The sequence below is a fragment of the Camellia sinensis genome, chromosome 11, assembly GCF_055761805.1.
Source record: "Camellia sinensis isolate YWXY chromosome 11, ASM5576180v1, whole genome shotgun sequence".
NCBI lineage: Eukaryota > Viridiplantae > Streptophyta > Magnoliopsida > Ericales > Theaceae > Camellia > Camellia sinensis.
Genome location: NC_138971.1, coordinates 12602866 through 12614269, shown reverse-complemented (window position 1 = coordinate 12614269; position 11404 = coordinate 12602866). Strand labels below are relative to the sequence as shown.

Genomic DNA, 11404 nt, shown 5'->3' with positions numbered 1-11404 from the left:
GACTGCTTCTGCATAGTCTTGTACTTAGCAATTTTTTTTTTTTTTTTTTTTTTTTTTTGCATGCTTCTTCATGCTGCCTCCTTTGTGCAATCTTCTCGGGGTTTCATACCTCGGGTATAACTACAAAACTTTTACTTTGGCAAGATACTGACCTGCAAACTTTTTCATAAAATTTAACAGGTATAAAACATATATTTCTGAATGTAAACTTTGCAAGTTTCTTCCCAAGTAAGTTTCAAACAGTAATCTCGATCTATCCTACTTGTAAATTGCTACAAATTTCAACAAGTTAGTGAACAATATACTTAGCCTTTATTTCAACCTGTAAATTTCTGTATACCTCAGCGGGTGATCATATGTCGGCTTAACATAAACTTGTAAATTGCTACAAATTTCAACAAGTGTTAAGTATTTTCCTTAGGGTTAAGCAACCCACATATTGCTATGAGAACTTAAGCAATAACCTCGGCTTAACTTCAACTTGTAAATTGCTACAAATTTCAACAAGTGAAGATAAGGAATCCGTTTAATTCCAACTTGTAAATTGCTACAAATTTCAACAAGTGAATTAAGGAATAATCTCGGCTTAACTTCAACTTGTAAATTGCTACAAATTTCAACAAGTGAAGATAAGGAATCAGCTTAATTCTAACTTGTAAATTGCTACAAATTTCAACAAGTGAATTAAGGAATAATCTCGGCTTAACTTCAACTTGTAAATTGCTACAAATTTCAACAAGTGAAGATAAGGAATCAGCTTAATTTCAACTTGTAAATTGTTACAAATTTCAACAAGTGAATTAAGGAATAATCTCGGCTTAACTTCAACTTGTAAATTACTACAAATTTCAACAAGTGAAGATAAGGAATCAGCTTAATTCCAACTTGTAAATTGCTACAAATTTCAACAAGTGAATTAAGGAATAATCTCGGCTTAACTTCAACTTGTAAATTGCTACAAGTTTCAACAAGTGAAGAAAAGGAATCAGCTTAATTTCAACTTGTAAATTGCTACAAATTTCAACAAGTGAATTAAGGAATAATCTCGGCTTATTCTTTGCCCCCAATGTGAACTTGAGTTTGACTTGGGTTTACATTAATTACGTTTTCAATAAACAACAACGCATAACTTTATCAATCATATGTGTTGAAAGAATGCTGAAGAGACTTTATTGATGACGTCGGTCAAAAAATGATGCACATCTTAATGATAGAAATATTTCAGATTACAAGTATTCCAAGGTCTGGGTAGTGTTTTGCCCTCATTATCCTCAAGCCGATAAGCTCCATTGCCTAATACTGAAGTAATTCTGTAGGGTCCTTCCCAGTTTGGGCCAAGCTTGCCTTCCCTGGGATCCTTCTTGTTCCCGACGACTTTCCTTAGTACTAGGTCGCCGACTTGAAAATCTCTTGGATTAAACTTCTTGTTGTAAGTTCTGGCAAGCTGTTGCTGGTATACTGCAAGCTGAATTGCAGCTTTCTCTTTTCGTTCTTCTAACAAATCCAGATCTCGGGCTAAGAGTATGTCATTGGTGCCATTTTCTACTCCCTGGGTTCTGATCCCTGGGATGCCGATTTCCAATGGGATGACTGCTTCTATGCCATAAGCCATGGCAAAGGGGGATTCTCCCGTTGATCTTCTCGGCGTAGTCCGATATGCCCAAAGTACGTTGGGCAACTCGTCTACCCACTTTCCTTTTGCTGCCTGCAGCCTCTTCTTTATTCCGTCCAGGATTACTTTGTTGGATGCCTCTGCTTACCCATTGCTTTGAGGAAAACTTGGTGTTGAGAAATAATTCTTGATCTTGAATTTTGCACAAAAGTTCTTGATGAGCTTGCTGTCAAACTGTGTTCCGTTGTCGGCAACTATTGCTCTTGGAATCCCAAATCTGGTGATGATGTTTCTCCATATGAAATTCTTGACGTCCACATCTCGGATTTTTGCAAGAGGTTCTGCCTCTATCCATTTTGTAAAGTAGTCTGTTGCTACCAGCAAGTATTTTCTCTGCCTAGTTGCCTGGGGAAGTTGTCCAACCAGATCCATGCCCCATTGGGCAAACGGCCAAGGGCTGGATACTGGGTTCAGGTCAGCAGCTGGCTGATGTATCAAAGGTGCAAACCTTTGGCATTGTTCACACTTCTTTACATAGGCTTCGGCATCCTTTTGCATGTAGGGCCACCAATACCCCTAGGTAATTGCCCTGTGGGCTAATGATCTGCCCCCAGTATGACTTCTACAGATTCCTTCATGAATTTCGTAGAGAAAATCTTCAACCTGCAAAGGATGTACGCACCTTAAGAGCGGTCCCGTGAAGGACCTCCTGTAGAGATGGCCTTCTGCTGTTAGACTGCATCTGGCCGACTTCAGTCTAATTTTATGTGCTTCCTTATGGTCTTCTGGCAGCTTCTCCTTTTTTAGGAATGCAATGATTGCATCCATCCAGCTTGGTCCCAAGTCCACGCACATTGCTTCTTGTTCGGTGCTCTGTTTATCTATGCTTGGGGCCGACATGTAGTCGATCATAATTGTCCTTGTTTTTCTAGTTTGAATTGAGCTGGCCAGGTTAGCCAACGCGTCGGCGTGGGTGTTGTCATCTCGGCCGACTTTGAGTAATCTGCAGTTCTGAAATAGGGCTGCCAGTCTAATGACTTCCTTTGCATATGCCGACATTCTTTCGTCCCTGGCTGCAAATTCTCCTGTTGACTGGTTAACAATGAGTTGTGAATCACAAAAAACAATTACCTCATCTGCTTCTGCTGCTGCTGCCAGCTTTAGCCCTGCGATTAATGCTTCATATTCTGCTTCATTGTTTGAGGCTTTGAATCCCAAACGAATGGACTGTTCTACTATTTCTCCATCTGGAGATATCAGCAGTACTCCTGCCCCTGCTCCCTGGCGGTTTGAACTTCCATCGACAAATAGTCTGAATGAATCGCCGATGTAGATGCTGCAGGGTCTGAGCTTCTCTTTCTCTTGCTTTTTATTCTTTGGCTGGAATTCTTTTTGCTTGTTGGGATAATGCTCATCTTGGCTCGACGGAGCCCGATGTGCGATGGCTTCAGGTGTGAGTTCTGCGACGAAGTCGGCCAAAACTTGGCCCTTTATTGCTGTTTTCGGCCTAAACTCCAGGTCAAACTGGCCCAGGGTTACTGCCCATTTTGCTATCCTTCCTGTTAAGTCTCCTTGTTGCAACAAGGACTTCAGTGGGTGTTCTGTTAGGACCACAATCTTGTGTGCCTGAAAGTAATGGCTTAATTTCTTTGAAGCCATTACTAAGGCCAGCATTAATTTTTCCAGTGGTAGGTATCTTGTTTCTGCGTCGGCCAGAGTTTTACTTACATAATAGACAGCCTTTTGCTCCCCTTTTTCCTCTCGGATTAGTACTGCACTGACTGCGTGTTCTGAGACTGCTAAGTACAAAAACAACTCCTCTCCTGGAACTGGGTTGGAAAGAACCGGAGTTGAGGTCAAGTACTTTTTTAGGTCGGTTAAGGCATCTTCACATTTTTCTGTCCATAGGAACTCTGTGGCTTTTTTCACCAGGTTAAAGAAGGGTCTGCACTTATCTAAGCTTCTGCTAATGAATCTGTTTAGGGCTGCGGCCCTTCCAGTAAGCATTTGAACTTGCTTTGCCGATGTCGGGCTCTGTAGTTCTAGGATGGCCTTGATTTGGTCTGGGCTGGCCTCAATGCCCTTTCTTGTTACCAGATACCCTAAAAATTTGTCCGATCCAACTCCGAAGGCGCACTTCGAGGCGTTGAGTCGGAGCCGATATCTTTTGAGTATGTCGAAGACCTCTTTTAAGTCGGCAAGATGACCCTTTGATTCCTTGGTCTTTACGACCATGTCATCGATGTAAACTTCTACTGTTTTACCAATTAGGTGCTTAAACATCTTTGTTACTAACCTCTGATAGGTTGCTCCTGCGTTTTTCAACCCAAAAGGCATTACCTTGTAACAGTACAAGCCTTTAGGGGTAATGAACGCGGTCTTCTCCTCGTCTGGAGGGTACATGGCAATCTGGTGGTACCCTCTGTATGCATCTAGGAAACTCATCCTTTCATGTCCTGAAGTAGCATCTACCAGTTAGTCGATCTTTGGTAGGGAAAAGCTGTCTTTGGGACAGGCTTTGTTGAGGCTGGTAAAGTCTACACAAACCCTCCATTTGCCATTCTTCTTTTTTACTACTACTGTGTTGGACAGCCATGTTGGGTACTGAACTTCTCGGATGGCCCTGGCCTCCAAGAGTCTGTCTACCTCTTCTTCTACTGCGTCGACGTGCATCAACGTCGGTCTTCTGGCTCGTTGAATCACAGGTTTTGCCGATCTGTCGACATTCAGTCTGTGGCAAGTGACTTCGGGGTCGATGCCTGGCATTTCATAAGGTGTCCAAGCGAACACCTCTATGTTTGCCCTTAAAAAATCTTCCAGTTCTTTCTCTTCTTCTCTACTTAATCCAGAGCCGAGAAGAAAGAAACGCTCTTCGTCGTCCTCTTGGACGAAAACTTTTTTTAGCGCATCTTCGCTCTTTTCGGCTGGTTCCTTCCCGACGTCTTCTAGGACTTCCATGTCCTCATCTTCAACTTCTGCTTTCTTTGGCTCCCGTATACTACAGGTGGACTTTATTGCTGCCATAAAGCAATTTTTTGCTTGTAGTTGATCCCCTCTGACTTCTTCAATTCCATGCTCTGTTGGGAACCGCAGTAGTTGATGCAATGTTGAGGGAACTGCCCCCATTGCATGCAACCACGGCCTTCCCAAGATGATGTTGTATGGTGAGGGTGTGTCGATTACCAGAAATTCCGTCCGGATCTTCTTAGTGCCGGCTTGTACCTCCAAGCTTGTTGCGCCCAGTGGCCATGTCGGCGTTCCATTAAAGCCGACCATCGGGCCGCTGGATTGTTCTAAGTCATCAGGGTGAAGGCCCAGCTCTTTGTAACATCTGACATACATGATGTCACAGGAGCTGCCTTGATCTATTAGGATGCGTTTCACTTGGCATTCCCCAACCTGGAGGGATACTACCAAGGCATCATTATGCGGATGTTGGACCCATTCCAGGTCGGCTTCAGTAAAGGCTATCATCGGGCCTTGGCATTCTTCTGGCCGATGTCTCTTCTCCCCGACTTGGTAGATTTGTTGCAAATGTCTTACCCTCTGGGTTTCTCCTCTGACTTCGTTTTCGTTGACCCTTGAGTGGATCACATTAACCACCCTCGGTCCTCCTGCTTGTGGTAGTTGTGCTGGGGGAGGCGGTGCTGCTGGTGCTTGAGGCAACCTTGCCTGTTCTTCCCTTGTCCTGGCCTCATCTACTAGGTCCCTCAGAAGGCCTTGTCTTACCAGGTCCTCCAAGTGTGCTTTCAAGGCTCTGCAGCCTTGAGTTGGGTGCCCTTCTTCATTGTGGTAGGCACAACGTCTACCAACGTTCCTTCCCATGAATTCCCCTGGTGCTCTTGCCGGAGCCCTGAAATAAGGCTGATTTCGAATATGATCTAAGACTTTATGGATTGGGATCCGGAATACCGTCGTTACCGCTTGCTTATTTCTCAATTCTATTTCTTGTTTGGTCGGCCCATTGTTGACTCGGCCTCGCTTTGGCGAGCCGTTTCCTTTTTCTTGCTTTACCTCTTTGTTTCCCGATGTATCTTCTTCGGCCCTGGCGTATTTCTCAATTCTTGCCATGAGTTCTTCCATGCTTTTCGGCAATGTTTTTGCCAAAGACTTCCGTAGTGGGCAGTCATCTTTCAGGCCGTTCTTGAAAGACACGACTGCTACTTCCTGGTTGCATTCGGGTATTCGGTTGAACACCTCGTAGTACCTCTTCGCATAGGCCCTAAGGCCTTCTTCCTTGGTGATTCTTAGAGCCATCAAAGCATCAACCCTCAGGGGTTGCAGCTTGTTGGTCACGAACCTGGCCACAAACATCTCGGCCAGGCCTTCCCATGTCTTTATGCTTCCTTTTGGTAGCTTATGAAACCAATCAGATGCAATTTCCCCAAAGGATGAGGGGAATACTTTGCAGAGCAACGGCTCGTTTCCGCTATATAATGCCATTGAATTCAGGTATAGCCCAACATGAAAGTTTGGATCTGACTTACCATCATAGATTTGAAACCTCGGCATACTGAATCTTTTGGGTGGTTCGAATTTGTCCAGTTCCATCGAAAAGGCTGTCTTCGGTTTTACTGGGGAGTTTACCTCGGCTTCAGCATTCTGCTGCCTCCTTTTGAGGTAGTCCCTTAGGTCTTCTTTGCTCCTCCCTGGAGCTCGGCTGTCTTTGGATTTTAGTCTTTTTGGTACACTGCTTTCGGCCTCGTGGTGGGTCCGTTTGGATCTTTCTTCATGGGTTTCGTCAAAGTGGAGTACCTGCCCCTGAACATGTCGATGCTCTTTGGGCTCTGGATTCTTCATGTGGTGTGTCCTTCGGGACTCTTCTTGCCTCGGCTTTTCCCGTCCGACTTCCCTGGAAGGCCGGTGAGAATGCCTTCCGCTCCTGGTATGCTGAGAGACCTCGGGGATTGTTTTTCTTCCGCCCTTTTGGGTGTTGGTTGCTGGCATCGGCGTATCTTGCAGCGGGTATGGCGGCTGCATAACATTATTCTGCATCATGAAGTTGACGACTGACTGAAGGTCTACCAACTTGTTCGCCAATTCTTTTACTTCCTCATCCCTCCGTAGGCACCTGTCCCTCCATACCTGGAGGTTATCTTCATTGTAGTACTTTCCTTGGTTTGTTCTTTTTGACGTGTCGCCTTCCGGGATGGCGTCGTTCTCTCTGTGACCCTGGTCACGGGCTTCTGCATTGTGGTTGTCTCCTTCAATGTCAAGGTCAATTGGTCTGCCACTCCCAGTGGGAGCGTCATCCCCAATATTTTCCTGCTGTCCGTTACTGGCCATCTATTCTTCCTTCGTTCCCACAGACGGCGCCAAATTGTGTGAGTGAAAATCTGACCACACTGCCCGTTTAGTGATCAGCTGGAGAGCACAGGCAGAATAGATGGCTTTAGCAACCTGTAACAGAAAGAAAAAGCTCCGGAGGTGGTTCTTCCACCCGGGGGCACTCCGACGATCAAGTCAGTATATTTCTCAAAAATAATCAAGTGCTAAACTGAATACTCAAAACATAAATTGCATACCTTAGACCCACGGGGGTGCCTTTCTTTTATAATATACTCAATCCAAGTCCCACTAGAAGTATGACTTCTATGAACTTCATATCAACGTTTACTCTGGACTCTTTAAGAGATAAAGATAAACTCCCTAAGAGCTTTATCCTTATCTAGGTTAAGTCCCCTCTTTGTCTTAGGACTCTTGTTCCCCATCCGCCTATCTCGGATTCCGATATCTTTGGAGATAACCTTCGCAACTCCGAGATCACCTCGGCGTAACTACCAGGACACGTGGCACCTCGGCTTACACGTCGGCGTCACCATGCCACGTGTTGGTATTCAGAAAATATATCCTCACACTATCCATGCTTTATATATATATATATATTGTATATATATAAATAAGCCAAGTTTAAACATCTTTTGAAACTCATTAAGTTTTTAAACCAACATTTGAACAACATACTGTTTTACTCAATAAGCTTATATCCACTCAAAAAAATTCTATTTGGTTTAGTTTTGAAATTAATTTTGAAAGATAAAGTTTTTAAAAAGAGTTTTCAAAAATTAAAAATTTGTTTGGTTGTAAATTTTGAAAATAATTTTGTTGTTTGGAGTTTTGTAATGTGGGATAATTTGTAATTTTTTTTGTAGTTAAATATGTGGGTGTGAGAGAAAAAATAATTGATTGATATGTAGAATGTAAGAGAATGAGAGATGAGAGAGAAAAAAGTGATCGATTGATGTGTACGATGTGAGAGATTGATTGATGTGTAGAATGTGAGAGAATGAGAGAGAGAAAAAAAGAATTTGATTGATATGTAGGATGTGAGAAAATGAGAGAAGAGATAAAAAAAAATGATTGAAAACAGTTTTAAAAAAATTGTAAACCAAAGTCCGTTTGGTTTGGTTTGGTTTTGAAATCAATTTTGAAAGATAAGTTTTTGAAAAGAGTTTTCAAAACTTGAAAATTTGTTTGATTGTATATCTTAAAAATAGTTTTATAGTTTTGTAGTTTTTTTTTTTTTTTTTTTTTTTGTGCAGTTACATAGATGGTGTGAGAGAAAAAATGATTGACTGATATGTAGGATGTGAAAGAATGAAAGAGGACAGAGAAGATAAGAAAAAAATGATTGATTGATGTGCAGGATGTAAGAAAATGAGAGAAGAGATAAAAAATGACTGAAAATAGTTATGAGAAAATTGTAAACCAAACAAGTCTTGAGTTTTGAACTCTCAAGCATTGATTTGAAAACTAAATCAAACAAGCTCGTTGGGTTTTGAGCTCCAAAAAAATTGCTTTCAAAATTAAACCAAACACAACCTAAGATACTCGAACTTAGTGCCTGTTTAATTTGTTAAAAATCATTTTTGATATTGGCTTCTTATGTAAACAAATCAAGTAGGATTGAAAACGAGCTGAGCAACAAGTTTAAGCTTAATTTGATAACTTAAGGAGTTTAAAATGTTTAAGTTTACCTTGTTTATATATGTAATCGCCTCGTTTGGGAAGTTGACTATTTTAGTAGGCTGAATTTTTTATGTTTGGAAAGATAGTTGAATTTTGTTATACATAGATGTAATATTTGTAAGAGAAAAAATAAAATAATTATGGATCTGATATGACATTTTATCTTATTAATTATTTTAGTTTATTTTATCTTTTTTGTGAATTTTTGCCCAGAAAACGTAAAATTTACTTGCTAAACAGGGCTAATGAATCGATTTTAAGCAAGTTTTTAATGAATTAAACAAGAGTCAAATTCAAATAATTTGATTTTTTAATAATGAATATAAACTTATTGAGTCTAATAATAAGTTATTCAATTTTGATTTAAAAACTCAACAAATTTAAAATTACACTCAAAATTAAGTTATTCACACAGCCATTCGAGCTTAAAAAAGATTTTAAAGAGTGGAATTTATGTAACGCTTTTAAAATTACATTTAAATATATTTTGATATAAAAAAAGAGGGCCAAAAGAATTGCGCCACACATTAGAGGATTGTTTGGCGTGTCCTAAATAAGTGTACTTTTTGTTTTTTTGAACTAAAAAATTGAGAAAGAAAATATGGATGTTTGGGTTAACTTTTTGACTTTTTATAAAAAAATGTGTAATAAAAAATTGTAAAAATTAATTTATAAAAAAAAATTAGGATTGAGAGTTGTACAATCATAATTGTTGACTTTTAATAAATAGTATTAACCTTTTAATTTTTTAAGTAATTTTTTAACTTTTTTGACTATTTTACAATACGCCAAACTTGGTGTAAAATGCTGTTAGGTTACACTTCTCGACTCTTCTCGCAGCCCCTACCGAGCTTTTTGGTGCAACACTGAAGAACTACCCACCCAGATCTTCTCTCTCTCTCGCTCTCTCTCAAACACACACTTCCTAAACGGTCGTCACGCACATTCTCTCGCTCCACCCTTCAAGGATGTCCTGAAAACTCTCTCTCTCTCTCTCTCTCTCGTTCTCTCTCTCTCTCCTGGTCCATGCCCAAGCTTGTTTGATGTTTTTTTTGTATGCGTAACGAACTGTCTCTATTGCCCATGAAGCAATCTAGGGTTTGACAGCACGAATCGAGCAAAGGTCTGTTTTCGGTGCAATGCTATTTCTCTAGCTCTGATAGTGTGTTCCATTTGTGTAATGAATAGGTTAGCTAATTGGTAAAAGCTTACCCATGATTGTCCCTCTTCAATCATGGGTAGTGGAAATTATCAAAGAAAAGATTTTTGGAGAGAAAAAATTGGCCTTTTCAATTTGGGTTGAGTCTCTAACTGGATTTATTTCTATATAAATTTATTTATTTTAAAAAAGTATTGACTTTTTTGGGTGAGCAAAGGATTCATTATTTGTTATATATATATGCATTTTGGTAGGCATAGAGGTACAAAACACAGTCTCTCACACACATACACTGTGCCATTGAAAAGCATGCAAATGAAAACTCTCTCTCTATATGTATGTATATTAATATTACTCACTCTGTGTCAAAACCAAGCACTCCTTAGAACTTTTTTAGCTGATTTCAAGAAAAGATTTTTTTCCAAAACATGTTTTTGTTTGTTTTTATTGGTGGGGCAGCTAGAATTGTAAAAATTGGGATGCCAAAGTGAGTGAAAAAAAGGGATTAATGATAAACATTATTGTGTCATGGGCTTTCCAAGAATTTCAAAAAATGTGGGGCTTTTGAAAAAATTTTGGGCCAGGGCCCCACCCTTCCCTCCATCTCTGGCTTTAGATTGTATGATTTTAAGTTTCTTTGATATTGCCGTAGCACCATAAATATTAATTTTCTAATTTTCTGTATTTTTTTCCTATTTTATTTTATGCTTTGCTGTTTTGTTTGTAATTTGTTTGAGATTTTTCTTCTTCTTCTTATATATGTGTTTGTGAATATGTATTGCCTCTGTTTAATTGCTGAATAACCAGATGGAAAGTAGGAAAATGCAAAAATCAGCAAAATATTTTCTATTAACCACTTCTGACTACATGAAATACCCAGCTCAACTATGTATTGTTGCATCAATTTTGTTTCGGAGATAAAAGTTTACATTTTTGGCTGCTACTCATGCTTCTTGCTGAATATGTTTATCAAAATGTGCAATGTAGTCAAACTTTCAGGACATGGTGACAAACTTGATGGGACAAACTTTTCCATGTGATAGGTATCTATTATTGGGGTAAGAGGCTGCAATGTATGCAAGGAGATTAAAGTGTAAAAATAAAAAATGGGATCTCTTGTTTCAACAATCCAAATTTTTTATTAGTTCAAACTATCGAGATCATGCTTGTTCTCGATCTTCAAGCTGTGCAACAATAACAGGGAACTGCACTTCCCGAGGTAGTTTAATTAGACGACATCTGTCAGATTCTTTCTCATCAAGGGGTGTTGGCCCTGGTAATGGACATACAAGGTTACATGGGAGGCCTAATGCAAATTGGAGGAGTAGTCAGTTGCGGGTTTTTAGCTCGGAAGGTGATGGAAACAAGGCAAGTAATGATAAACATGTCCCTGAGAAAGATGAGGCTAAATTTGATGAGGGGAAGGTTCAAAGGGAAGATTTTAAGAAAGGTGCGAGGCATTTTGATGCACATGCTCGACTTGGGGAGCAAGAGCAAAAGGAATGGCTCAATAATGAGAAATTGTCTATTGAGAGTAAAAAGAAGGAATCACCATTCTTAACTAAACGGGAAAAATTTAAAAATGAGTTCTTGCGGAGGGTTGTTCCGTGGGAGAAAATTACAGTTTCATGGGAAACATTTCCTTACTACATTCAGTAAGTGCT

General features: G+C 40.1%; 1 protein-coding gene across 4 annotated transcripts in view; it reads left to right on the top strand.

Annotated features, from left to right (window-relative positions):
* Positions 1-9380: 9380 nt before the first annotated feature.
* LOC114257480 (P-loop containing nucleoside triphosphate hydrolases superfamily protein) overlaps positions 9381-11404 on the top strand; it is a 60791-nt gene continuing 58767 nt past the window's right edge. For 2 of the 4 annotated variants that reach the window (XM_082893599.1, XM_028197238.2), the window contains exons 1-2: positions 9381-9704; positions 10784-11395. In XM_082893599.1, the coding sequence (XP_082749725.1) occupies positions 10812-11395 (584 nt within the window). In that variant the 5' untranslated portion in view covers positions 9381-9704; positions 10784-10811. Of the gene's footprint in view, positions 9705-10727; positions 11396-11404 lie in introns of all 4 variants that reach the window. The other 2 variants (XM_082893600.1, XM_082893598.1) reach the window with 1 other exon arrangement.